General features: G+C 41.4%; 1 protein-coding gene across 1 annotated transcript in view; it reads right to left on the bottom strand.

Annotated features, from left to right (window-relative positions):
- Positions 1–6621: 6621 nt before the first annotated feature.
- The window catches only part of LOC130429873 (NACHT, LRR and PYD domains-containing protein 3-like), a 31261-nt gene continuing 11360 nt past the window's right edge, over positions 6622–26522 (bottom strand). The window contains exons 10-25 of the mRNA XM_056758700.1: positions 20240–20413; positions 17939–18115; positions 17599–17772; positions 17300–17473; positions 16999–17175; positions 16649–16822; positions 16214–16313; positions 16137–16144; positions 14864–15037; positions 14605–14775; positions 14217–14393; positions 10580–10753; positions 9732–9905; positions 9318–9476; positions 8835–8920; positions 6622–8264 (exon numbers count right to left, since the gene is read on the bottom strand). Coding sequence (XP_056614678.1) covers positions 8242–8264; positions 8835–8920; positions 9318–9476; positions 9732–9905; positions 10580–10753; positions 14217–14393; positions 14605–14775; positions 14864–15037; positions 16137–16144; positions 16214–16313; positions 16649–16822; positions 16999–17175; positions 17300–17473; positions 17599–17772; positions 17939–18115; positions 20240–20413 — 2296 coding nt within the window. The 3' untranslated portion in view covers positions 6622–8241. The remainder of the gene's footprint in view (positions 8265–8834; positions 8921–9317; positions 9477–9731; positions 9906–10579; positions 10754–14216; positions 14394–14604; positions 14776–14863; positions 15038–16136; positions 16145–16213; positions 16314–16648; positions 16823–16998; positions 17176–17299; positions 17474–17598; positions 17773–17938; positions 18116–20239; positions 20414–26522) is intronic.

Raw genomic sequence — 26522 nt, 5'->3', positions numbered from 1 at the left:
CCCACATCCTCACTCACACCCACACCTCCACCATTACAACCTACTCAACAATATGACAACACTCCCACACCAGAACAGCAGCCACATGGAAGACACGACCGAATAATTCCCCTTCGAGACCTCTCACTGCTTCGTCGCGAGTTCAAGATCCAAGGTGGACAGATTGGCGACCAGGGCTCAGATTTAAGCTACAATAGCATATGCAGACAAATCGATGAGGGTGTTAAAGAGCGATTCAGCGAGACTGAAATATTGAGAGGCGTTCTCAGAGCCATTAAACCGGGAAACTTTAAAGACATGCTAATACACAAAGACGATCTGACGATAGACGAGCTGAAGGGCTTTTTGCAATCCCATTTAGGTGGGCGAAGCAACACCGAACTTTTCCAAGAGCTCATGTGCACAAAACAGAACGACAGTGAGACTCCACAACAATTCTTGTATCGAGTGATAGGCCTCAAACAAAAGATCCTGTTCGCTTCAAAATACGCTGACACAGAAGTGAAGTATAATGCGAACACAGTTCAAGACGTTTTCCTTCACGCCGTGTATCAGGGTCTCAGCCATAAGCATAACGACATACGTCGAGAACTGAAACCATTTCTCTCAGATAGCAGCGTGTCTGACGAGACGATCTTAAAGCAAATGATGAAGATAACAAAAACATTGAGAATGAGAGACAGAGACGTTTGGGGTCGGTTGTGAAGCAGAAACAAATAAGTGTGAATAGCACAGAGCTTGAAGCGGCAGCAGTACAAGGCAGTAGTACTAGTACAAAGAAAGATGTTCCAGACAAACTGTCAAAGACTGATGTACTCCAGCAGTTAACTGAGAAAGTAGAGGAGTTAATGAATAAAGTTGAACTACTGCAAAGACCCCAGCAGATTCAAAACCCAGAATGTTGCCATCATTGCCGAGTTAAAGTGGATCAAAGGAAAATCAGACCAAATAGCTGTGCTAATTGCCTCGAACAGAACCGCCCAGGTTGCCCTCATTGTTTCTACTGTGGTGAGGACGGTCACAGAGCAGTAGGCTGTTTGAAAAAAACCCAAGCGTCCGGAAAACTGGAGCCGGTTTCTGCCACGGGACGAGCAGTGACCGGGCTTCACGTTCAGTCCCACACTGCTGAGGGTAGCGTACGGAGCTCTGAGAGTCGTTCAGAGACAAGTTCAGTTAATCAGAGACCAAAAGAAATCAATGAACAAGTCAATAACCAACTTTCTCTCTCTTTACCCACTCAAACCATTAGACGTCTGGCCAAGTTCATAGGAGCCAAAGCCCTCGCACGATGTGACCTCAATGGGTTGACAGTCAATGCCTTACTGGACACTGGAGCCCAGGTGAGCATGATAGATAAAAGCTGGAAAGAGAAGTATCTACCAAACATACCCATTAGGCCGCTTAGTGAAATCTTTGATGAGAGAGAAGAGCTGGAAGTGCACGCGGTGAATGGAGAAATCCTCCCTTTTGATGGCTGGGTCCTTATTGCAGTCAGTTTCAGTGGAAATGGTGCACTTAGCCAGTCGATCATGGTGCCTTTTCTCATCTGTAGCATTCCGCTTGCACAGCCACTACTTGGATTTAATGTCCTAGAGGAAGTGATTCAGAATCGAACAAAAGAACTTGTTCCAGCACTTACCATGCTTCTATCTGACGCAATATCGGTTCCCGCTGAGAAAGTTGAGCTGCTGATGAACTTCATTCAGACTGACAAACCCTCCATGTATCAGAGATTGATAAGAACTGGTAATTATGAGACTACAGTCCCAGCCGGACAAGTAGCCTGGGTGAAGTGTCAGGTCCCATCCGCTGTAGACCAGTCAGACCCGCTTCTCTTGTTTGAACCTAACGAGAACAGTGGCCATCTCACCGAGCTTGAGATTGAGGAGGGCTTACTAGAACTACAGACCGCAAAGAGACCTTATGTCATAATACCAGTGAGAAATAACACGATGCATCCTGTTACAATTCCAAGGAAGACAGCCGTTGGTAGCGTTCAGACGGTGGCTAGGGTGATTGAGAATAATCCATTAGAGAGCCCCAGGCCCAGAGTAACAGTCGTCAAAGCAGCAACAGCCCCAGTTAAACCGAGTGTTCCAGCGTTATGGCAGCACCGTGTGGACCTCAGCCACCTTAGTGATGAGGAACAAGAGAAAGTCGAGAAAATGCTGTGGGAAGAATCGCCTGCTTTTGCACAAGACAGTCATGATATTGGATGTATTCCTAGTCTACAGATGTCTATCTCACTCAAAGACGAGATTCCAGTGCAGAGAGCTTACTCTTCGGTGCCCAAACCACTGTTCAAAGAGGTGAAGGAGTATGTTCAAGATCTGCTCATGAAAGGTTGGATTGTGAAGTCAAAGTCCTCTTATGCTGCTCCAGTGGTCTGTGTCCGAAAGAAAGACGGTACACTCCGCCTCTGTATCGATTATCGTCTCTTGAATCAGAAGACCATCCCTGATCGACATCCCCTACCTAGGATACAAGACCTGACTGATAGCCTCGGTGGTTATTCCTGGTTCAGCATCCTCGACCAAGGAAAGGCTTATCATCAGGGCTTTATCGCCAAGGACTCCCAGCACCTCACTGCTTTCATTACCCCCTGGGGGCTGTATGAATGGGTCCGTATCCCTTTTGGCCTCTCCAATGCCCCAGCAGCTTTCCAGAGGAGTATGGAAGAGATGTTGAGTTCCTTGAGAGATGATTGCTGTCTTCCGTACCTTGACGACGTGCTCTGCTACGCAAAAACCTTTGATGAGCATGTGGAAGGGGTCCGTAAAGTACTCCAAGCTCTTCAGCGACATGGAGTGAAATTGAGACCTGAAAAATGTGAGTTATTCCGACGAGAAGTAAGATATGTGGGTCGTCTTGTGTCAGCTCAGGGAGTGAGAATTGATCCCAAAGACCTGGATGCAGTGCGGTCGTTAGCCAGCAGGACACCACAGACAGTGGGAGATGTAAGAAAGCTCACCGGGTTCCTGGGCTATTACCGTTCCTACATTCAGGACTTCTCAAGGATAGCAAAGCCCATCTATGAGCTACTACAAGTCAAGCCAGGACAAGCAGCTTTAGCACGTGGGAAAAGTAAAGGTCCACAACTACCATCCAGAACACCTGTGGAGTGGGCCACCGAGCATCAAAAAGCCCTCGACCGACTTATATCTCTCCTCGTTAGCCCTCCCGTGCTAGCATACCCCAACTTCGACTCACCCTTTGTATTACATACCGATGCTTCAGACCAGGGGCTCGGCGCGATTCTTTATCAATATCAGAATGGCAAGTTAAGAGTCATTGGGTACGGGTCTAGGACTTTGACTGCAGCTGAGCGAAACTACCAAGTGCATAGTGGAAAACTAGAGTTCCTAGCCTTGAAGTGGGCCGTGTGTGAAAAGTTTAGGGATTACTTATTCTATGCACCCCATTTCACTATATTCACCGATAACAATCCCCTGACCTACGTTATGACTACAGCCAAGCTAAATGCAGTAGGCCATCGGTGGGTAGGAGAACTCTCCGATTTCAGATTCGACATAAAGTACAGACCAGGAAAGGCTAACATCGATGCCGATACGCTGTCGCGTCTTCCTTTAAACATTGAGGCCTATGCTGAGTCCTGTACCAAAGAGTGTACCGAAGACGTGGTTCGTGCGATATGGGATGGAAGTAAAGTAGCCAAACTGAAAGATGTACCGTGGGTGGCGGCTCTCAACATCTCTTCCCAAGCCGATTCATCCCCCTCATTTGATCACTTGACTGCAATCAGCCACGATGAGCTTGTGGAGGCACAACATGCAGATGAAGCCATCGGTGAAATGATCAAGTTAAAAGAGGCGGGTACACCTTTAACTGACGAGATACGGAGAGCGGCTAGTGGAGCCACTAGAAGACTATTTCATGAATGGGGAAAGTTAGTTTTGGAGAATGGTCTCTTGTACAGGCGTGCTAATGAAAGAAGGCAGTTGGTGCTCCCTGCTAAGTACAAAGACATTGTCTTGAAGAAACTCCATTATGAAATGGCCCATGTCGGCACAGAAAGAGTCCTCAATCTTGCCAGAGAGAGATTTTATTGGCCCTTCATGGCTAGAGAGATCGAAGAACATATCACAAGAAAATGCCCATGCATAAAATCGAAGAAGCCAGTTACTCATGTTCGCGCCCCAATGGGTAGTATCACATCAAGCTCGCCACTGGAGTTGGTGTGTATCGACTATCTACACCTAGAGACCAGCCGTGGAGGTTACGAATATATCCTTGTGGTCGTCGATCATTTTACAAGATTCGCCCAAGCGTATCCGACAAAGAACAAGAGTGGGAAAACGGCAGCTGAGCGCATTTTTAATGATTTCGTCCTCCGCTTTGCGTACCCATCAAAGTTACACCACGACCAAGGCCCTGAATTTGAGAACGAGCTCTTTCGTACGTTGCAACAGTTGTCAGGTATTCGTCATTCGAGAACATCACCATACCATCCCCAGGGGAACCCGGCGGAACGGTTTAATCGGACGATACTCCAGATGCTAAGAACGTTGTCAGAGAAAGAAAAGGAACGATGGAAAGATCAAATTCCACAAGTCATTCCTGCGTACAACTGTACTCGGCACGAGTCGACAGGCTACTCACCTTTCTTCCTTCTTTATGGTCGTCATCCTCGCCTTCCCGTTGACTTACTGTTTGGGTTGGTTGGAGAAACAGAGCCTGACTCGCCAAAGGGATATGCGCAGAAGTGGGCAAAGCAGATGTCCGAGGCTTATCGAATTGCTAACGAGAGTAGTAAACAGGCCAGTGCCAAGGGCAAAGTGCTTTACGATAAGAATGCAAGGGGAGTGGTACTACAGTCTGGCGATAGAGTCTTGGTCAGGAACCTTGGTGAGCGTGGTGGACCAGGAAAACTACGGTCGTATTGGGAGAAATCGATCTACATTGTGAAAGAACAGTTTGCTGATAACCCAGTATACGTAGTCTACCCTGAGTTTGGAGACAAGAGAAAGACAAGGACATTACATCGTGATCTATTGTTATTAGCAAATGACCTTCCAGTTGAAGCTCTTCCATGCCAAGATGCTCCTGAAAAGAGAACACAGAAAAGGAAACACCAGACTCGACGCACCAATGTCTCAGAACGTACAAGTCTACAGGAAGTATCAGGTTCAGACTCAGATTCTGGAGATGACTCAGATGGTCCTCGTTATTGGTTGAGGGTACCAGTAGAAAAGATAAAGGAGATACCCGTGGTAGCCCCACCACAACGACCAGTAACCTCTCTGAGCCAGCCAACTCCAATACCTGCTGAAGAAGAGGAGGAATTTAGGATGCACCACTTACCTGAAACGGATTTGTTACCTGAGGGAAACGTAGAGATGCAGGAACCCGGAGAAGATGAAGATCAGTTTGTTGTTGCGGGGCCTGAGGAACAAGATGGATATGATGAGGATCCAGAGTTCAGTCAAGAGGAACAGTTTCCAGTCAGTGCAGTGCCAGATAACCAGACTCGGGTGAGAAGGTCAAGTCGGGAGCGACGACCTAAACAGATTTTCACATATGAGAACTTTGGCCAGCCTACACAGACAACACAGGCGACAGTTAATGTGACAAACACACACTTACAATCACCTGTTTACCCTGTACCTCAGACTACTCAACCTTTGCACCCATTTATGCCTTATTCAACCCCAACATGTCCACTTAACCCTTATTCTCTTTACCCCCTATTTACATACATGCCTTATACGGTACCAGCCACACCATATATAATGCCAGTTCCGGTTGCTTGTTAAAAGAGGCTTTGAGTTAGATAAGTAGAGAAGAAAATGGTGGGACCCATTTCTTTTTGCTGGGAAGTGTGTGACGATCACACAAGTATGTTAATTGTACTTTAGGTATATTTAAAATTTTTGGTTTCATTTTGAAAATGTTATTGTGTTATTTTGAAAAAAAGAAACATTCAGAAGGGTTTTATTTTAATGTGATTCCTTGTTATCAGTAGTGTCTCGCAGAGTCGAGCGAACGGTGTTAAGCTGTGCGAGTCGTGAGTTTGTCATTACTCCAGAGAGCTTGAACGTGACACACTGTCTCCTCGTTTCTCTCCTGTGTGTTACAGGTGGGTAAATGTATAAAAGCACTTAAAAGTTTAATTTAACCATGCTGAAATGTGTTTAGACAATAAGTGAATTGTTTTAGAGAAGTGATGTTCGTCAGAGGTTGTTTTTGAGTTGATTGAAGCGAGAGAGAAAAGCTCGACTGATTAGCAGCCTGCTGAAAACGCACATGTAACGTTGGTGAGCACGTCAGTTAAAAAAATACATTTTTCCTTATGCAAATGCACATGAAGGTATTCTATAAGCTATAAAGGTGAATAAGTATTGTTTAATGTACTATACATGTGTATTGAATGTCGATTGATAATGGTTAATGTGTTAAATAAGGTTTAAAGTTATATATTAAGTATATTAATAATTCTGAGAGTGATTTGCAGCATTGTATCAATGTGATACTGGTAAATATTGTGAATAGAAATGTTTAATCATTTAATAGGAGTAATTGAGGTATATTACTATGGTTTTTGTATTCCTTTTTTGATGAATAGAGTGAAATATAAAAATACAAAGTCAGTGAACATAAATGTGAAATAGAAAAGTTTATTTTATTGCAGAATTTGAATTGACATGAACACTGAAAGTCATTATAATGTTAAGAAGACATTGAAAAAGTGATATGTGAAGCATAATGTGACTTTGAGAGACAGATATTTGTTGAATGATATTGTGAATAAATTACTCCAGAGAGCTTGAACGTGACACACTGTCTCCTCGTTTCTCTCCTGTGTGTTACAGGAGAATAATCTGTCCCTTCCGGGTGCCGTCGCCACAGTACCCGTTACATAATACACAACATTCTTCTAAAAAGGACTACTTTCAACATTTGTGTAAACACCTCAAGTGTCCCAAAACTTTTGCCCACAAGTGTATTACTCTGATGAGAGTTAGTTGGCATGTATACTTACAGTTAGTAGAATGTCTAAAGTGGACCATTGAAATCGTGTAAAAAATGATGGTTATAAGTTACTGTTCTCAAACTCAAAAGGTGTGATGTATAGAAGAATATTATGTCCTTTACATGCAGAGAGCAACTTGTAGGAACTGTGTATGTAAACCTCACTCCACCGTTTTGTTTACAACCATACACAAATCAATTAGAAAAATATGGACATCAAACGCAGTATAGAGATAGACCGTCTGAAACGACTCATGTAATATTTGTTTGACAGTGTGACGACGGAGATGTGCAGCCAGATATACTGCAGCACATAATGAAAATTGCCATCTGCAAAGGAGATCATCAGGAGGACATCATCATCTTGGAGGGGGTGCAAGTCATAACTGGCTTGGGCAATATGGCTAGAGCCTGTGCTGTTCTTCTTGGCCTCACGTATGCACTAAACCTCACCTACCCGAAAATACTGAAGAAGATATTTGAGGCCGTTCAAAAGCTGCTCTTTGAACTCGATGTGTGCAAGTTGTCCGGCAAAATACAATCACTTAAAAACAAACTCCTCTCGACTTAGATTGAGACAACACATTGTACCAAGTTCTGTTGAAAACGGGATTAAGCGTTTGAGATTGGTCTACGCGTTTTTGTTACATCACGTTTTGCTACAAGTTGTTATAAAAAATCCGGAATGTGAAACTTTCCCAGACGTTTGTGGAACAAAATTTTTCTTGAAAAGTCTTAAATCTGCTTTGACGACTTGGTAGTACATTTTATTTTCAAGTCATTTTCATCAATACAAATGAGGATATTTTACTAACCTTACTTGTGAGACAAATAAATAAAGCACATTGCTTAAATGATACAAAGTCATCATGTGCCGTTGATTGAATAGTCAAGAGAATTTTACTTTATTTATTAAGGTAAATTCCACAAAACTAATTAAAAACTAATAAAAAAAAGAAGTGTAATAATATTACCAAATTTTTTTTTAAGTAAATCGCATGTTTTAATTTTTACAGTGTACTTTATACATGATGTTGATGAAGTGTGTCTTGTGATGTCTAAAAACAGGATCTACAGACTATTTTCACAGAAAAGTTTACAAGTTCATTGTCATAGATATTAAAGTAAAACAAAACCTAGGTCTTCATTAAAACTAAACACAGGGAGCTGAAAACAAACAATGTGTTTGTCAAGACGCTGTATAATTAAAGCTCATGAAACCTCAGTCTCTCTATCTGTGCTCCAGCCAGCTTAAACTTGATCCTTTGGTTTTACTGCAAGAGAAAAACATAAATTTATAATAGATTTAAAATATTCATATATTAAATGTGTTTCTATTAATGCTTCTTATTTGATAGACTGAGCCTAAGAGCATCAAAACAACAGAAACATTGGAGAGGATCACACATTTCATCACAATACACATATATATATATTGTAATACTTCTCTTATACTGCCAGATATCAGTCATGCCGTTCAACACATCACATGATAATATATGAACGTGAGGTGCTTGTTCAGGGTTTACACGAGTAAAGTTTAACAGATAGATAAATATACTGTTACCTCATGAGGAGAAGAAAGATAAAAGCCTGTTATTTTATTCTTAATAAACAGTAAACTGAAGAAAATATTTGACAACTTTGTAAAAAAAAAAAGAGAATTGCATGTAAAATAAATTACAGGAAGTTTGTAAGAATCGTCCTGAGAAAGTCTAACTAACCAGTGACATTATAACATTGTGTTTGAGTCTCTTTCTTTTTCTGAAGCTGAATCTGACTTTAGAGATGTTAAGAATTGAGGAACTAAGAGACTTTGTGATTGAGAACGTTTATCCAAATACCATTTTGAGATGAAGTGTCCTCGTCTTCCTCATCTGATGATGACTGGAAAATCAATCGTTTAAATGGCCAAAAAAATGGCAGTAGACTGTAAGTAATATAAAGAAAATATAAGAAAATATAACAACAGTCATAATGAAATAATATTAATAATAAACAGAAGGACATTGTGGTATTGATCAATCACAATAAAGAGTTGAATAGTTCAGTAAACTAGTAACAGGTTCATTGTGTTATTAAACAGTATTGTAGTCAAATGTAGATGTTATGAGATCCAGGAGGACACGATGAGGAGAACAGTGATGATGTAGTGTACAGTGAGCTGAAGTATAAGATAGTGTGATGTAGTGAGGAGGGTGAACTTGACTTTGTGTAAGAACTCATATCAAATCACAGATTAAAGCCAAATAAACAGATTCATCCTGAAGTTTTCATCTAATAATCAATAGAATAAGAGAAGAATGATTCAATCCATCTTTACTCACCGCAGTTCACAGTTTGACCTCTTTAGCACTTCACGGAGCTGCTCCTGTTCTTTTATGTAATTGTTACTCAGATCAAGCTCCTTTAAGAACCTTAATGCTTGTGTCTGAGCCAAAGTATCAGTTAAAGCAGTGACATCTGTGATATTACACTCATATAGACTAGAAGAAGACAAACAAACAGAGAAAGAGAGATTATTTGATCTCTTTACCAGATCACAAAAGAACAGAACGATACACAAATAAACAAACTAATACAAATGTGACACATATAAAGTGAATTGAGCTTTTTCCAGAGCAAGTGTTTTGTTTTAATCGTATAAAAGACTGAACAAAAAATCTTCTCTTGTTCATCTGTTGATCATTTAAATAACAAAAAGCTTCAATGAAAAGTGTGTTTTTATTTTAATGACTCACTTCAGTTTCTCCAGTTTACATTGTGAATGTTCAAGTAGTCGACACAAGAGCTTCACTCCGGTGTTCTTTATTTTATTTCCACTGAGGTTCAGTTCTCTCAGATGTGACGGGTTTGAACACAGAGCTGAAATCAGCTTGTCAAGCTGTGTCTTTTTAATACTGCATCTACACAGACTGAAGAGAAACAGAGAGAATAAAACTGTGATGTTATAAATGTTCTGATTATTTTCTGATGAGCTGAACAAAGTTAAACTCTCAGAATCTGCTTCAGCATTGTCTCAATTCTGTTTGCTTGAAGTTATTTTCTTCTAAACTATTTACATTTACATTTAGTCATTTGGCAGACGCTTCTTACAGTGCACTTATTACAGGGACAATCCCCCTGGAGCAACGTGGAGTAAAGTGTCTTGCTCAAGGACACACTGGTGGTGGCTGCTGGGATCGAACCAGCAACCTTTGATTTACCAGTTCAGTGGTTTAACCCACTAGACCACCATCTCCCGACTCTATTTCTAAAAGTCATTTAATCTGTATTACAAGTAAACACTTTGTTACAAAATTGACTTGTGATATAAACAGATTGTTGATCTCAAATCCTGCTGCGACTCTTTTTCTTTAATCCTTCTGTTCTCTAAATCTTACTGAGAGATGGTCTTGTGTATAATAACACAGATCAATGATTAATGTAAATATGCAGTAAATAAACACACTTAATATAAAGACTAGTGAGGGTTCATAAGAATTATTAATGCTGTAAACAATGCAGGATGTTCAAGTCACAAATAAATAAAGAGTAAAGCTCTCTGCTCACTGTCACTAGTGTAGAGAATATATTGTGTGTCACTTACTGGAGTGTTTTCAGTCTGAATTGTGAATTACTCAGAAGAGCACAGAGATGTTCAACTCCTGAGTCTCTTAGTGGATTTACACTCAGATCCAGTTTTCTCAAGTGTGACGGGTTTGAATTCAGAGCTGAAGTCAGAGCAACAAGACCTTCATCTGTCAAACCACACGCTCTTAACCTGCATTGAGACAAAGTGAGAGAGAAGAAATGAGGAAAATAAATAAATGACAGCGTGAGGAAGAGATTATTTCACTAGATCACATGATAATAATGTAAAGTTAAGATATAAGAATAATGGACACAAGTACACAAGCAAATGTGTCAGTTTCATAAGACAATGTTGTGACTGTCTGTGTTTATATAATAACAGCTGATGAATCTAGTGAGATGAAGTCTCTAGTCTCTACTGTATCATCACTTAATCTTCTTATTTTGAGCGGCTGTAACTTTGTTAATTCTTTGCGGCTTCACTCCACATGTTTACATTAATACACTGATAATGACATCATCACATCAACCGGACTAGATAAACAAATCCAAGGTAAACACGTAGGCTAGGCTACCATTTACATTTCCACTTTGTATAAAATTCTTTATTTAATTATTTTCAGTAGGCATCACATGAAATGAGTTACATTAGTCATTCTTGGCGCCGGCCCTGATGAAAGTGATCAATTGTGTCGCTCAGTCAAATGTTTATGATCTCTGATAACCAAACACTCCAGCAGCTCTTCCTCTTCTCTAAAGAAGACCACAACCTTTATTTGCTTATTCCTGTGGGGGGAGGTTATTAAAAGCACTCAGAATAGTGACATCATGTACCCGGGGAGAAGAGGGCTGTAGTGCGATCCAGACGTTCTCTGTAGTCCTTGAAAAGTGAATTCTGTTACAGACAATATCTTATTGGCACTGAACTTTGAGCTTTATTATTTTGCAGTTATTATTTACGCTCTAACATCAACATTACACACTAACTAAAGGTTGAAAAAAGGGATTGTGGGGAATGGGACCTTTAAGGACATAAATGAGTAAGCTGTAAAGTTTCCTTCATCACAGGGACCAGTGACGTCTGGTCAATAGAGAGTTAATGATTCAGATTGATAATCCAGAGAAAAGATTGTGAAACTTGTTCAAGCAATGTAAGTTATTGCAAAATAATTATAAAATAAATATTTCATTGCACTATATTCACTTGGTAGTTGTGTTACACCACCAGACGCGAGCAAAGCTATGTGACATGACAAAAGAAGAAGACATTTGTCGTCACATCCAGTGTTGACAACATTTATTATCTATTGTGAGGTGACCAGACGTTATCACGCTTATGACATGACTACTTACCTCCTTTTCAACAATATTTGCAACCTAAATCTCACAGTTGTTTTATGTTTTGGAAGTTTTTATCCTTCCGTGGTTTATTTCATTATTAGTTAATTAGTCCCTCACCTGTTTCGGTTTCCCTTGATTAAGTTTTTCCTTGAAATTTAAGCCCTGTGTTTCCCTCAGTTTGTTGTCGGTTATTGATTATGTTTGCGTGTTCCCCGTTCCTGTGTGTCTTAAATAAATGTTATCTGTTGGATATTACTCTGTTGTCTTGTGTCTCTAAGCAACACGTGACACTAAACAGTGCGCTTACTGTAAAAATAACTATGAGCACAGATTATCATCACCAACCTGTTTCTTACACATAGTGATATATAATGTGGTTAGTGTTTATTAATATAGTTCTGAAATACAGTTACAGTTTAATAGTAAGTGACTAGATTCAGCATAAGAACATTTTGCCATTTGAATAGTTATGATAGTTTCATTTTTTTTAAAGAAACATACAGGCTTTATAAAAATATAGCCCTTAAGACAGTTAACATTGTGTCATCTTTCTTTGAAAACAAAACTTGATCAGCAGATGAGAAAATCTGTCAACTGAGGTCAATACTTTAATACCAAACAGCAGATGATTAATATTGGCCTTGAACTACTGGTCAGTCAGTAACATCAGACCTGTTTAGTCTATTACAATTGAAGTCACTCATTTAAAATAAAACATTAAAGCTTAAAGTAGAAACACTGTATAAACAAATCCTCACATGAGTGTGTTGATGTGACAGTGTTTGTCCTTCAGTAGATCACAGATCTGATTCACTCTTGACTCGTCTAGTTTATGATCACTCAGATTCACTTCTCTCTGGAGTAAAGGATTTATACCAAGAGTTTCTGTCAGATACTCAAAGGCTTTCACTGCAGAAGAGCTGCTCAAGAACCTGCAGAAAACAAGAAAATAAATTCAATTCAATATAAAATAAATAGTGGTGGGCCATTAACGGCGTTAACGTGCTGCGTTAACGTGAGACTCTTATCGCGCGATAAAAAAAATGTCGCCGTTAATCTATTGTCAAAGTTGGGTTGGCAGCTGGGTCTATACTACGCAAGCTATGATGACTTTCACCTTGATATTTTAGCGCGGATGTATATCTAGCGTAAGTGCACTGTACGGGGCGAGAACGAGTTTTTTCAACTCGCGTGATTCGCGTCATTAGCGCCGCCTCATCATCTCATAACCAGGGCTTCATTCGCGCCGCAAGTTGGTCAATCGCCTCTTGCAGTGACTTAACATGTAAATCACGCGCGCTTGACGCGCCATTCACGTTTGGTCTGAACACAACATAACGTTACTGTGAAATTACCGCATCAAACGTGACGTGCTAACATGGATGCAGCTATGAAGCCGCCGGGTTTTCTTCAGGGAAATTTATTTTTAAGAAAATTCCCAATGGAAACCTCGACAAGACTAAGGTTGTTTGCACCTTGTGCAATGCGGAATTGGTTTACTGTACGGAATTGGTTTACATACAGTTGGTTTAAAAAAAAAAAACAGGTTTAGTCGAAACCAGTAACTTTGTATTGAGATCTAATGTATTATGGCTCCTGTATGACATATCGCTTGTTGCTCCCTCACTCTTTGTAAGTCGCTTTGAATAAAAGCGTCTGCTAAATGTAAACGTAAATGTACTGTAGGAGCTCTTCCAGTGTCAAGTACCACCTAAACGCAAATCATCCCTTAGCTAATGCGGAAGTAAACACAAGTTCATCTTATTGAACATAACTTATTTTCATCACCAATTATCATAGTAGAACAGCTTTCTCAAGCAGTTTGAGATGCATTTTGGAAACAGGAGATGAGCCCCTGGTGTAATGCGCCACCTGGCTTGAGAAACCCGTTCTCAAAGACTTACTTTTAGTCATTATTTGGGTAGCACACATATTCTGAATGCCTTCGGCAGAATTCAAATGAGCCATTTTAATCTAGATTAATCTAGATTAATCTAGATTAAAAAAAATAATCTACCACTAAAAATAATTATAGAAATTGTTTTTTATTTAGCTTTCCTGCAGCTCAGTGGTAAGAGCATTGAGTTAATAACGGAAGGTTGTGGGTTCGATCCCAGGGGATTGCAAATACATATGTAAAATGTATAGGATACAGCAATGTAAGTCATTTTGGATAAAAGCGTCTGCCAAATGACTAAATGTAAAACTTCAGAGCTGAATAAAAAAACTTTTACTCTACAGATTCACTACAATAATGTCTAAACAAATAATTCAGGTTGTGATTTATTTTGTACTATTTCAGCACATCTCACCTGACAGTGTTGAGTTCACACTTGTGATCTTGTATTAACTGATAGATGAGTTTGACTCCTGTTTCTCCAGGATCATTTCCTCTGAGATCCAGCTCTATCAGATGTGATTCAGGGTTTGATCTCACAGCTGAATATAAACATTTATAACCTTCTTCTCCAATACTGCACTCGGACACACTAGAGAACAAAACAAACACTTTTTATTGGCTTTTTTTAATGATTCTTTGTTCTTCAGATGGAAATGAGTTCATGTGCTTGGAGTTAAAATTCAATTTAAAACAGCTTGACTTCATTCCTAAAGCTAACATTACTTAATAATTCACTCAATTTCAAGGTTAACAGTCTTATATGACCATTGTTGTGTAGATGATGTCATAGATGAACTCACTTGAGTATCTGGAGTTGACACTGAGGATTCTTGAGTTGGTCACAGATGTGTTTGAGTCCTGAATCCATCAGTGGACTGTTGCTCAGATTCATCTCCTTCACGAGGGTTTTACAGGAGAGAACAGCAGCTAGAGCTGAACACTGATTCTCTGTCAGCTCACAATCATTCAATCTAAACACAATAACACAACATCATCTCAATAAACATCACCTGTCTGACAGTCTGTACTGTATGAAGTTCTCGTGTATATGATACTCACATGATTTTAGTCACTTTGCTGTGAGAGTCCATCAATAGAGCCGAGAGTTTCTCTCCATCCAGATCTCCCAGTTTATTGTGACTCAGATTGAGTTCTTTCAGCAGTAATGGATTCACATCTAGAGCTTTACAGAGATGATCACAAGCTTCTTCTGCAGCACAACTCTTCAGAAATCTACACACAAAAGATCATGTGTTCATGTTCAGCACTTCACATGTGTAACTGAATGAAATGTCTTCTGTATTAACAGATTCAAGAGGTCTGTTGTGTGTAACACACAGTGTGAGTCTGCTGGATTGAGCTCATTCAGAATGAAGATGACTCATTTAACATCAAATCAACTGAGTCTAAAAACATGATCCAGAACTGTAATGAATTTGATATAAAGTCCAAAATAAACACTGCTTGATGAATGTCAGATTGTTATTCTCTTGTGTGTGATTAAAATCTCTTTTGATAACTTTTAATAGTTTAAACACAACTGAACCTAGTTTAGAGAAAAATGTCTACATTAAGAAAAAACTATTTTACCATTACATATTAATGTACACGGAGCCCTGAAGGGGACATGATGGTGGAAAATGTATTGGCAAATATGGGAGAAAAGATAATTTTTTTTAAAGCTTAAGCGTGATCTCGCAAACTTTTGCGTTCCCCGAGAAACATTGTGTTCTCTCGGAAAAATATGTGCGTTATCTTGCAAAAAATTCTGTGAGTTCACAAAGACATGTTATGTTCATTGAATTTTAGACTTGCTATGCACAATAACACTGGAGTGGTCCATATAGTCCCAGATTTCCTTACCAATAACACATGAGCGAAATGTTGTTATAACACAAAAAACACATAATTCCTCACACAACGATCTAACAACCTAGTCTTCCTCATGAGTCTAAAAAAAATAAACTGATCTCTATATGAGCTGTCGACATGGACACTTCTGGGATTCTACGATATATGAACTGATCCATTCATACACGAAGCGGGAGAGGACGTGTTTGTCCAAACTCACTGAATGTTTTGTGAGAGAACGAAAATATCTTTGTGAGAGAACACAAAAGCTTTGAAAAAACAGTATCTTCCCTCTCTTATTTTTTCCACCAGCATGTCGTTTAAGGGGCTCCGAAAATGTATTATTCGATGTTCTGCAGCAAAACTTTTTTGTTCTTTTTCATTTACTGCAATTAAAATGTTTAATAATTTCTCTGATCTTTGTTCTGCTATGCGATATATCAGACTTTATATTTATATAAGATTTGAAAGATTTTATCACCTGACAGTGTTGAGTTTACACTTGTGATCTTGTATTAACTGATAGATGAGTTTGACTCCTGTTTCTCCAGGATCATTTCCTCTGAGATCCAGCTCTATCAGATGTGATTCAGGGTTTGATCTCACAGCTGAATATAAACATTTATAACCTTCTTCTCCAATACTGCACTCAGACAAACTAGAGAACAAAATGATGATGATTATAGATAAAATATTACATAACAAAAAACATGTATGAATGATTTAAACATTATTTTATTTCTCGGAAGGGAATGAAATGAACATGAATATAAATACATACTTGAGATTCTCTAGTTTACACTGTGAGTTTTTCAACAGATCAGAGATCTTCATCATTCCTGAATCTTCTAGTTTATTGAGACTCAGACTGTAGAAAGAAAACAAAGTTAAAGTTTCATCTAAACATTTATCAAGATTATATCAATGTCACATCTGATGCTGTGATTCTGAACAGGTTGAAATATAAACTCATAATAAAGATCAAGTCCTCACATGAGTGTGTTGATGTGACAGTGTTTGTCCTTCAGTAGATCACAGATCTGATTCACTCTTGACTCGTCTAGTTTATGATCACTCAGATTCACTTCTCTCTGGAGTAAAGGATTTATACCAAGAGTTTCTGTCAGATACTCAAAGGCTTTCACAGCAGAAGAGCTGCTCAAGAACCTGCAGAAAACAAGAAAATAAATTTTAATTCAATGTAATAAAAATATAGGAATTGTGGCTAAATTAAAACATCATTATGATGAAAAAACTTTTACTCAACAGATTCACTATAATAATGTCCATACACATAATTATTCAGCATGTGATTAATTTTGTATTATTTCAGCACATCTCACCTGACAGTGTTGAGTTTACACTTGTGATCTTGTATTAACTGATAGATGAGTTTGACTCCTGTTTCTCCAGGATCATTTCCTCTGAGATCCAGCTCTATCAGATGTGATTCAGGGTTTGATCTCACAGCTGAATATAAACATTTATAACCTTCTTCTCCAATACTGCACTCGGACACACTAGAGAACAGAATCATGATTATAAATAAAATATTAAATCTAAAAATAGACACATGTATGAATGATTTAAACATTATTTTATTTCACTGAAGTAAATGACATGAACATGAATGTAAATACATACTCTAGTTTGTGTAGTCTGCACTGTGAGTTTCTCAACAGATCAGAGATCTTCATCATTCCTGAATCTTCTAGTTTATTGAGACTCAGATCCAGATGTGTCAGATGTGAAGGGTTTGAAGTGAAAGCTGACATCAGATCAGCACATCCTCCTGCTGTAATACTGCTGTTACTCAGACTGAAGAAAGAGAACAAAGTTAAAGTTTCATCTAAACATTTATCAAGATTATATCAATGTCACATCTGATGCTGTGATTCTGAACAGGTTGAAATATAAACTCATAATAAAGATCAAGTCCTCACATGAGTGTGTTGATGCGACAGTGTTTGTCCTTCAGTAGATCACAGATCTGATTCACTCTTGACTCGTCTAGTTTATGATCACTCAGATTCACTTCTCTCTGGAGTAAAGGATTTATACCAAGAGTTTCTGTCAGATACTCAAAGGCTTCAACTGCAGAAGAGCTGCTCAAGAACCTGGAGAGGAGAATTTAAATTGACATTATGCAATATTGATTAAAATCTTGATATTTTTATCACAAATACAGTTGTTAGTTTAAACCTTCTTGTCTTCTTGCAGGTTTAATAATGCAAACTTTAAAATAATCAGACTTTACAGTATTATAAGTAGAGTAATACTCACTTAACAGTGTTGAGTTTACACTTGTGATCTTGTATTAACTGATAGATGAGTTTGACTCCTGTTTCTCCAGGATCATTTCCTCTGAGATCCAGCTCTATCAGATGTGATTCAGGGTTTGATCTCACAGCTGAATATAAACATTTATAACCTTCTTCTCCAATACTGCACTCAGACAGACTAGAGAACAGAAGAGTGTGTCAATGCTTGTGCTCAAGGGAAATGCTTTTAAATGTCAGTTAGTTAAAGCTACAACCCATAAAAATAACAGCAATTTATTTCAAACAGATATAATGATAAAGAGGCAAAAGTCACAGACTGCAGCTTTAGCAACGAGAAAACATTTTGTGCACGATATACTGTACATATATATATATTCCCCGGAGGAGACCCCGGGGAAGATCTAGGACACGCTGGAGGGACTATGTCTCCCGGCGGGCCTGGGAACGCCTCGGTGTCCCCCCGGAAGAGCTGGAGGAAGTGTCTAGGGAGAGGGAAGTCTGGGCATCCCTGCTTAGACTGCTGCCCCCGCGACCCGGCCCAGGATGAAGCGGAAGAAAAAGGATGGATGGATGGATATACTGTATATACAGTTGAAAGAAAAAGTATGTGAACCCTTTGGGCTTACTTGGATTTCTTCATAAAATGGTCATAAAATGTGTTCTGATCTTCATCTAAGTCACAACAATAGAGAAACACAGTCTGCTTAAACTAATACCGCACAAACATTATACGTTTTCATGTTTTTATTGAACACAACATGTAAACATTCATAGTGCAGGGTGGAAAAAGTATGTAAAACCCTAGGCTAATGACTTCTCCAAGAGCTAATTTGAGCCAGGAGTCAGCCAACCTGGGGTCCAATCAATGTGATGAGATTGGATGTGTTGATTAAAGCTGGCCTGTCCAATAAAAAACACACACCAGTTTTGAGTTTGCTGTTCTGAAGAAGCGTTGTCTGATGTGAACCATGCCTCGCACAAAAGAGCTCTCAGAAGACCTACGATCAAGAATTGTTGACTTACATAAAGCTGGAAAGGGCTACAAAAGTATATCTAAAAGCCTTATGTCCATGTGTCCACAGTAAGACAGATTGTCTACAAATGGAGAAAGTTCAGCACTGTTGCTACACTCCCTAGGCGTGGTCGTCCTGTAAAGATGACTGCAAGAGCACAGCGCAGAATGCTCAATGAGGTGAAGAAGAATCCTAGAGTGTCAGCTAAACACTTACAGAAATCTCTGGCACATGCTAACATTTTTGTTGACAAATCTACAATAAGGAAAACATTAAACAAGAATGGACTTCATGGGAGGACACCACGGAGGAAGCCACTGCTGTCCAAAAAAAACATTGCAGCACGTTTGAAGTTTGCAAAAGAGCACCTGGATGTTCCACAGCACTACTGGCAAAACATTCTGTGGACAGATGAAACCAAAATTGAGTTGTTTGGAAAGAACACACAACGCTATGTGTGGAGAACAAAAGGCACAGCACACCAACATCAAAACCTCATCCCAACTGTGAAATATGGTGGAGGGGGCATCATGGTTTGGGGATGCTTTGCTGCCTCAGGCCCTGGACGGATTACATTTTGCAGGAAAACTTAAGACCATCTGTCCGCCAACAGAAGCTTAGCAGAGGATGGACGATGCAACAGGACAACGACCCAAAGCATAGAAGTAAATCAACAACAGAATGGCTTCAACAGAAGAAAATACGCCTTCTGGAGTGGCCCAGTCAGAGTCCTGACCTCAACCCGATTGAGATGCTGTGGCATGACCTCAAGAGAGCGATTCACACCAGACATCCCAAGAATATTGCTGAACTGAAACACTTTTGTAAAGTGGAATGGTCCAAAATTTCTCCTGACCGTTGTGCAGGTCTGATCTGCAACTATAGGAAACGTTTGGTTGAGGTTATTGCTGCCAAAGGAGGGTCAACCAGTTATTTAACCTAAAGGTTCACATACTTTTTCCACCCTGCACTATGAATGTTTACATGTTGTGTTCAATAAAAACATGATCATGTATAATGTTTGTGCGGTATCAGTTTAAGCAGACTGTGTTTCTCTATTGTTGTGACTTAGATGAAGATCAGAACACATTTTATGACCAATTTATGAAGAAATCCAAGTAAGCCCAAAGGGTTCACATACTTTTTCTTTCAACTGTATATATAAACAATGACTTTATTCCTCAATGTCCAACATGCATCCATGAGGACACACAACATATGCATGTGGTGCAGACGCAGGAGTCATTCTTTGGTGGACTATCCCTTTAATGCTCTAGCAAATGTCTCACCTCAGTTTATTCAGTTCACAATTAGTGTTCTTCAATCCTTCAGAAAGCCCCTTGACTCTATCATCCTGTAGATTATTTCTGCTCATGTTGAGATCCTTCAGACTGCTGGAGTCTGAACTGAGAACTGTAGCCAGAGCTGAACAACTTTCTTCTGTTATATCACACTTACTGAGCCTGAAAATATATACAAATTACAACATAAACATTTTCTGAACCAGAAAAAATATGGCATGGCCCTTTTTGTTTATGAAAAATGTTTATGATTGATTTTACAGTTTACATATAGTTGTGACTAGGAATGTACATTGGTTAATTTTAAGCAATCGTTTGATGAGTAAAAGTTTTTGTTTACATAATTATTATACAGAGTACAGCCAAATATATTCTGTATATATAAATTCACACACAAGCATGTACAGTTATAAGAAAAAGTGTATGTACAGTCGTGGCCAAAAGTTTTGAGAATTACATAAATATTGGAAATTGGAAAAGTTGCTGCTTAAGTTTTTATAATAGCAATTTGCATATACTCCAAAATGTTATGAAGAGTGATCAGATGAATTGCATAGTCCTTCTTTGCCATGAAAATTAACTTAATCCCAAAAAAACCTTTCCACTGCATTTCAGTGCTGTCATTAAAGGACCTGCTGAGATCATTTCAGTAATCATCTTCTTAACTCAGGTGAGAATGTTGACAAGCACAAGGCTGGAGATCATTATGTCAGGCTGATTGGGTTAGAATGGCAGACTTGACATGTTAAAAGGTGGGTGATGCGTGAAATCATTGTTCTTCCATTGTTAACCTTGGTGACCTGCAAAGAAATGCGTGCAGCCATCATTGCGTTGCATAAAAATGGCTTCACAGGCAAGGATATTGTGGCTACTAAGATTGCACCTAAATCAACAATTTATAGGTTCATCAAGAACTTCAAGGAAAGAGGTTCAATTCTTGTAAAGAAGGCTTCAGGGCGTCCAAGAAAGTCCAGCAAGTGCCAGGATCGTCTCCTAAAGAGGATTCAGCTGCGGGATCGGAGTGCCACCAGTGCAGAGCTTGCTCAGGAATGGCAGCAAGCAGGTGTGAGCGCATCTGCACGCACAGTGAGGCGAAGACTTTTGGAAGATGGCCTGGTGTCAAGAAGGGCAGCAAAGAAGCCACTTCTCTCCAAAAAAAACATCAGGGACAGATTGATCTTCTGCAGAAAGTATAGTGAATGGACTGCTGAGGACTGGGGCAAAGTCATATTCTCCGATGAAGCCCCTTTTCGATTGTTTGGGGCATCTGGAAAAAGGCTTGTCCGGAGAAGAAAAGGTGAGCGCTACCATCAGTCCTGTGTCATGCCAACAGTAAAGCATCCTGAATAAAGAATGGTACCAAAACACCTTCCAACAGCAACTTCTTCCAACAATCCAACAACAGTTTGGTGAAGAACAATGCATTTTCCAGCACGATGGAGCACCGTGCCATAAGGCAAAAGTGATAACTAAGTGGCTCGGGGACCAGAATGTTGAATTGGGTCCATGGCCTGGAAACTCCCCAGATCTTAATCCCATTGAGAACTTGTGGTCAATCCTCAAGAGGCGGGTGGACAAACAAAAACCCACTAATTCTGACAAACTCCAAGAAGTTATTATGAAAGAATGGGTTGCTATCAGTCAGGATCTGGCCCAGAAGTTGATTGAGAGCATGCCCAGTCGAATTGCAGAGGTCCTGAAAAAGAAGGGCCAACACTGCAAATACTGACTCTTTGCAGAAATGTCATGTAATGGTCGATAAAAGCCTTTGAAACGTATGAAGTGCTTGAAATTATATTTCAGTACATCACAGAAACAACTGAAACAAAGATCTAAAAGCAGTTTAGCAGCAAACTTTTTGAAAACGAATATTTATGTAATTCTCAAAACTTTTGGACACAACTGTATGCCAAAAACAATTTCTTTCCATCTTCAAACATTTTTTAAACCACTTACCTTTGAACACATAACCCTCACATCAGACTTCACATTCTCCTCGTTCTCTCTAAACTTCTCTCCAGCCATCTCAACACCTGATCCTCTTTAGGATCTATCAAACAGGCACACAGGTTCTCCTAACACTGCAATGCTGATGACACCCAGATCTACTTTTCTTTTCACCCAGATGATCCCACTGTATCGGCACACATTACAGCCTGTCTGGAAGATATCTCATCTTGGATGAAATTACAGCACCTCCAGCCCAACCTTACCAAAACAGATCTGCTTATACTCCCGGCCCGCGCCATGGTACATCATGATCTCACCATCCAACTGGCAATACAACCATCACTCCTTCCAAACACCAAGGAACCTCGGAGTACTCTCTGATTCCCAGCTGTCCTTCAGCATCACATTGCAAAAACAACACGGTCATGCAGATTTGCACTGTACAACATCAGGAAGATCAGGCCCTACCTTACTGAGGCCCTACCTTACTGAGCATGCAGCAGAAATACTTGTCCAAGGTCATGTGATCTCTAGGCTGGACAACTGTAAAGCTCTCCTGCTGGTCTGTCTGTTAAGGCGATCAAACCAGCTGATTCAGAATGCAGCAGCGCGGCTCATCTTCCACGAGCCTAAAAGAGCTCACATGACGCCCCTCTTCTTCTCTTTTCACCGTTTGAAGCATGGATCAGGTTTAAGTCACTGACGCTTGTCTACAAGACAATCACTTGCTCTGCACCGTCATACTTGACACCCCATACAGAACCTTGAGCTCAGTGAATAAACAGTGCCTGATAAGACCCTCACACAAGGGTACTAAATCACTTTCCTGTTCATACTCCTTCACTTCTCCTGACCGGTGGAACGAACTTACGAATGCAGTCGGGTCGACCACTTCTCTCTCATCAGTCAAGAAACAATTAAAACATATACTATTCCCCTTTTTTGCTGACAAAACTGCCCTGACCCATTGAGGCATGGACCCCTGAAGGTGAGCTGTTTTATCTGGCACCAAGATGTTAGCAGCAGATCCTTCATGTCCTTTAAGTTGCCAGATGGGGCCTTCATGGATCAGACTTGTTTGTTCAGAACATCCTACGAATGCTCAATTGTATTGAGATCCGGGGAATTTGGAGACCAAGTCAACATCTCAAACTCATTGTTGTGCTCCTCAAACCATTCATGAAACATTTTTGATCTGGTGGTCTGATGAATCATGTTTTCTTTTACATCACATTCAAGTTCACCACTGTTCCATACTTGGACCACTTTTGGTAGTTACTGACTGTGGCAAGGGGGGCGTGGTTTAGTTACCTTATTACCTTATGTGTGAAGCGCCATTTGCGCCTTTTTGTTGTTTTGGAAATAAAAGAATCTCACGTCTCCCAGTGAACGCCGACCCCGTGTCCTTCCTTGTATATATAGATACTTTGAACCTTGTTACACTGGTGCCGATACCCGGGATACAGGAAGGACCAGAGCCGCCGCCATGTCTCAGCCAGGATCGCCGTTTGCGGAGGTTGTCCAATCCCTCGCCGGTCTTCACAGCTAACAACACCAGGCGCTGCTGGGTCTCCGTGAAGACCAGGAACGACGCTTTCAAGCACTCGTCCAGGCCCAGCAAGAAGACCGCGAGGCGTTCGGGAGCTGGTTGGACCAGGAAGCCTCTGCATAAGATGGGGGCTCAGGACGACCCGGAGGCTTTCCTGGAGCTTTTCGAGAGGTCTGCGGAGATTTCTGGCTGGCCACAAGACGTTTGGTCGGCCCGGCTGATTCCCTTGCTGACGGGAGAGGCGCAGTTGGCCGCACAGCACCTGCCAGTCCAGAATTTCCTGGTATATGCAGACCTCAAGAAAGCCATCCTCCAGCGAGTCGGACTGAGTCCCGAGCAACAGAGGCAGCGATTCAGATCTTTGGAGCTGGGGGATGCAGGCCAACCCTTCGCCCTGGCTCAACAGCTCCGGGACGCATGCCGCAAATGGCTGATGGCTGACGGAGGCGACGTTGACAAGATCCTCGATCGTGTGACACTGGAGCAGTTCGTGGTGCGGCTTCCGCCGAAGACCGCACAGTGGGTCCAGTGCCACCGACCGGCGTCGCTGACGGAGGCCATCCAATTGGCTGAGGACCAGATGGTGGCGTGCCCCGGGGTCGGCGTACCCCGTTCATCTCTCTCTCTCCAACCTGTTTCTTCTCCTCCTCCCCGACCTATTCCCTTTCCCAGGTCTCCGGCGTCATTCCTACCAAGGCCCGCACCCAGGAATCGAGACCTGATGGGGAACGGTCGACAATACTTCCGGGGACCTGGTCGATACATGCAACCTGCCGTCTCTCCTCCCCCACAAGCCTCTCCTCACCAATCCGTCGGCTCATTTCCTGCCGCTAGGGCGGCAGAAAAGTCTGGGCCGACCTGTTGGCGGTGTGGGGAGCCGGGTCACACGATCGACCGCTGTCAGATGATGGAGGTCGGGACGATGATCCGGGTCCCCGACGACCCACAGGTTGCCCTCGATTCAGCCGGCCTGTATCAAATACCTGTGAGTATCAAGGGGAATACATATCAGGCCTTGGTGGATTCAGGTTGCAACCTCCATCCACCAACGCCTGATTCGGTCCGTGGCAAAGGATAAGAGCCGCATGGTTAAGGTACGGTGTGTACACGGGGATGTGGTGAACTATTCTTTAGTGACGATGCCTATACAATTTAGGGGTCAGAAGCATAGAGTAAAGGTGGCGGTTAATCCCCATCTCAAACATCCGCTAATTTTGGGGACGAATTGGCCGATGTTTTCTGTACTATTGGGGAAATTATGTGCGGATGTTTCCTCGGGAAATCAAGGGCGACGGAAGACCGCGGTTGTGCAGGCGGGGGAAGCTGAGGCGGAACCTAGAGGGACTGATCCAGGGGAACGGAGTACCGTAGAGAGACAAAATCTCTCTCGGTGTGATGATTTTGCCCTGGAACAGTCTCACGACGACTCGCTTAAAAATGCGTTTCAGCAGGTTCGTACCATCGACGGACAGCGTCTTCACCCTGCACAGCCGCTTGTCTATCCGTATTTTGCCATTTTAAAAGACAGGTTGTATCGAGTGACCCGAGACACTCAGTCAAATGATACAACACAATTAGTTGTCCCACAGAGCCGCCGGGAAATGCTTTTCCAGACGGCTCACCGTAATCCAGTGGCGGGTCACTTAGGACAAATAGCAACAATAAACCTTCTAATGGCCCGCTTCTTTTGGCCGGGCATTCATTAGAACGTGCGCAGATGGTGCGCGTCTTGTCCTGAATGTCAGTTGGTAAACCCACCGGCCACTCCTAAAGCACCATTGTGTCCCCTTCCTTTGGTTCAGGTCCCCTTCGAGAGAATTGGTATGGACCTGATCGGGCCATTAGAACGGTCGGCACGGGGACACCGTTTCGCATTGGTCTTAGTAGACTATGCGACACGATATCCCGAGGCAGTGGCTCTCCGCAACATTTTGGCTAAAAGTGTTGCGGACGCCCTGTTTAGCCTTATCTCCCGCGTGGGAATCCCGAAAGAGATTCTCACGGATCAAGGCACGGCGTTTATGTCACGGACTCTCCGCGAACTATACGGATTATTAGGCATTAAAGCAGTCCGTACAAGCGTCTACCACCCACAGACGGACGGCTTGGTCGAACGCTTTAATCGCACTTTGAAGACTATGATCCGGAAGTTCGTACACAACGCCGCCAAGAATTGGGATCGGTGGCTAGAACCCCTATTGTTTGCGGTACGAGAGGTCCCCCAAGCCTCCACGGGGTTTTCCCCCTTTGAGTTACTCTATGGACGCCAGCCCCGTGGGGTTCTGGACGTCCTAAGGGAAGCTTGGGAGGACGGACCCTCAGACAGCAAAAATCAAATTCAATATGTCCTGGACCTGAGAGCAAAACTCGATACACTGGGGCGGCTCTCTATGGAGAATTTGCTACAGGCCCAGGACAGGCAGAGTTGGCAGTATAATAGGGGAACTAGCTTACGTAAATTTGCACCGGGAGATAAAGTGCTCATACTACTCCCCACCTCGAGTTCTAAATTACTCGCAAAGTGGCAAGGGCCGTTCGAGGTCACACGGTGAATAAACGATCTCAATTATGAGGTAATACGGTCGGACAGGAGCGGAGCACATCAAGTATATCACCTTAATCTCCTTAAAAAATGGAACGAGGTGAACCCGGTGATGCTGCCGACAGTAGTGAGCAGAGAGGATGATCTCGGACCAGAAGCAAAATGTCCACTTCAATCTCTTGCCCTGGCCCTGGGGGGAGATCACCTCTCACCCTCCCAGCTCACCGAGG

The sequence above is a fragment of the Triplophysa dalaica genome, chromosome 10 (genome assembly GCF_015846415.1).
Source record: "Triplophysa dalaica isolate WHDGS20190420 chromosome 10, ASM1584641v1, whole genome shotgun sequence".
Lineage (NCBI taxonomy): Eukaryota > Metazoa > Chordata > Actinopteri > Cypriniformes > Nemacheilidae > Triplophysa > Triplophysa dalaica.
The sequence above is the reverse complement of the archived record's forward strand: the minus strand, read 5'-3'. Positions and strand labels throughout refer to the sequence as shown.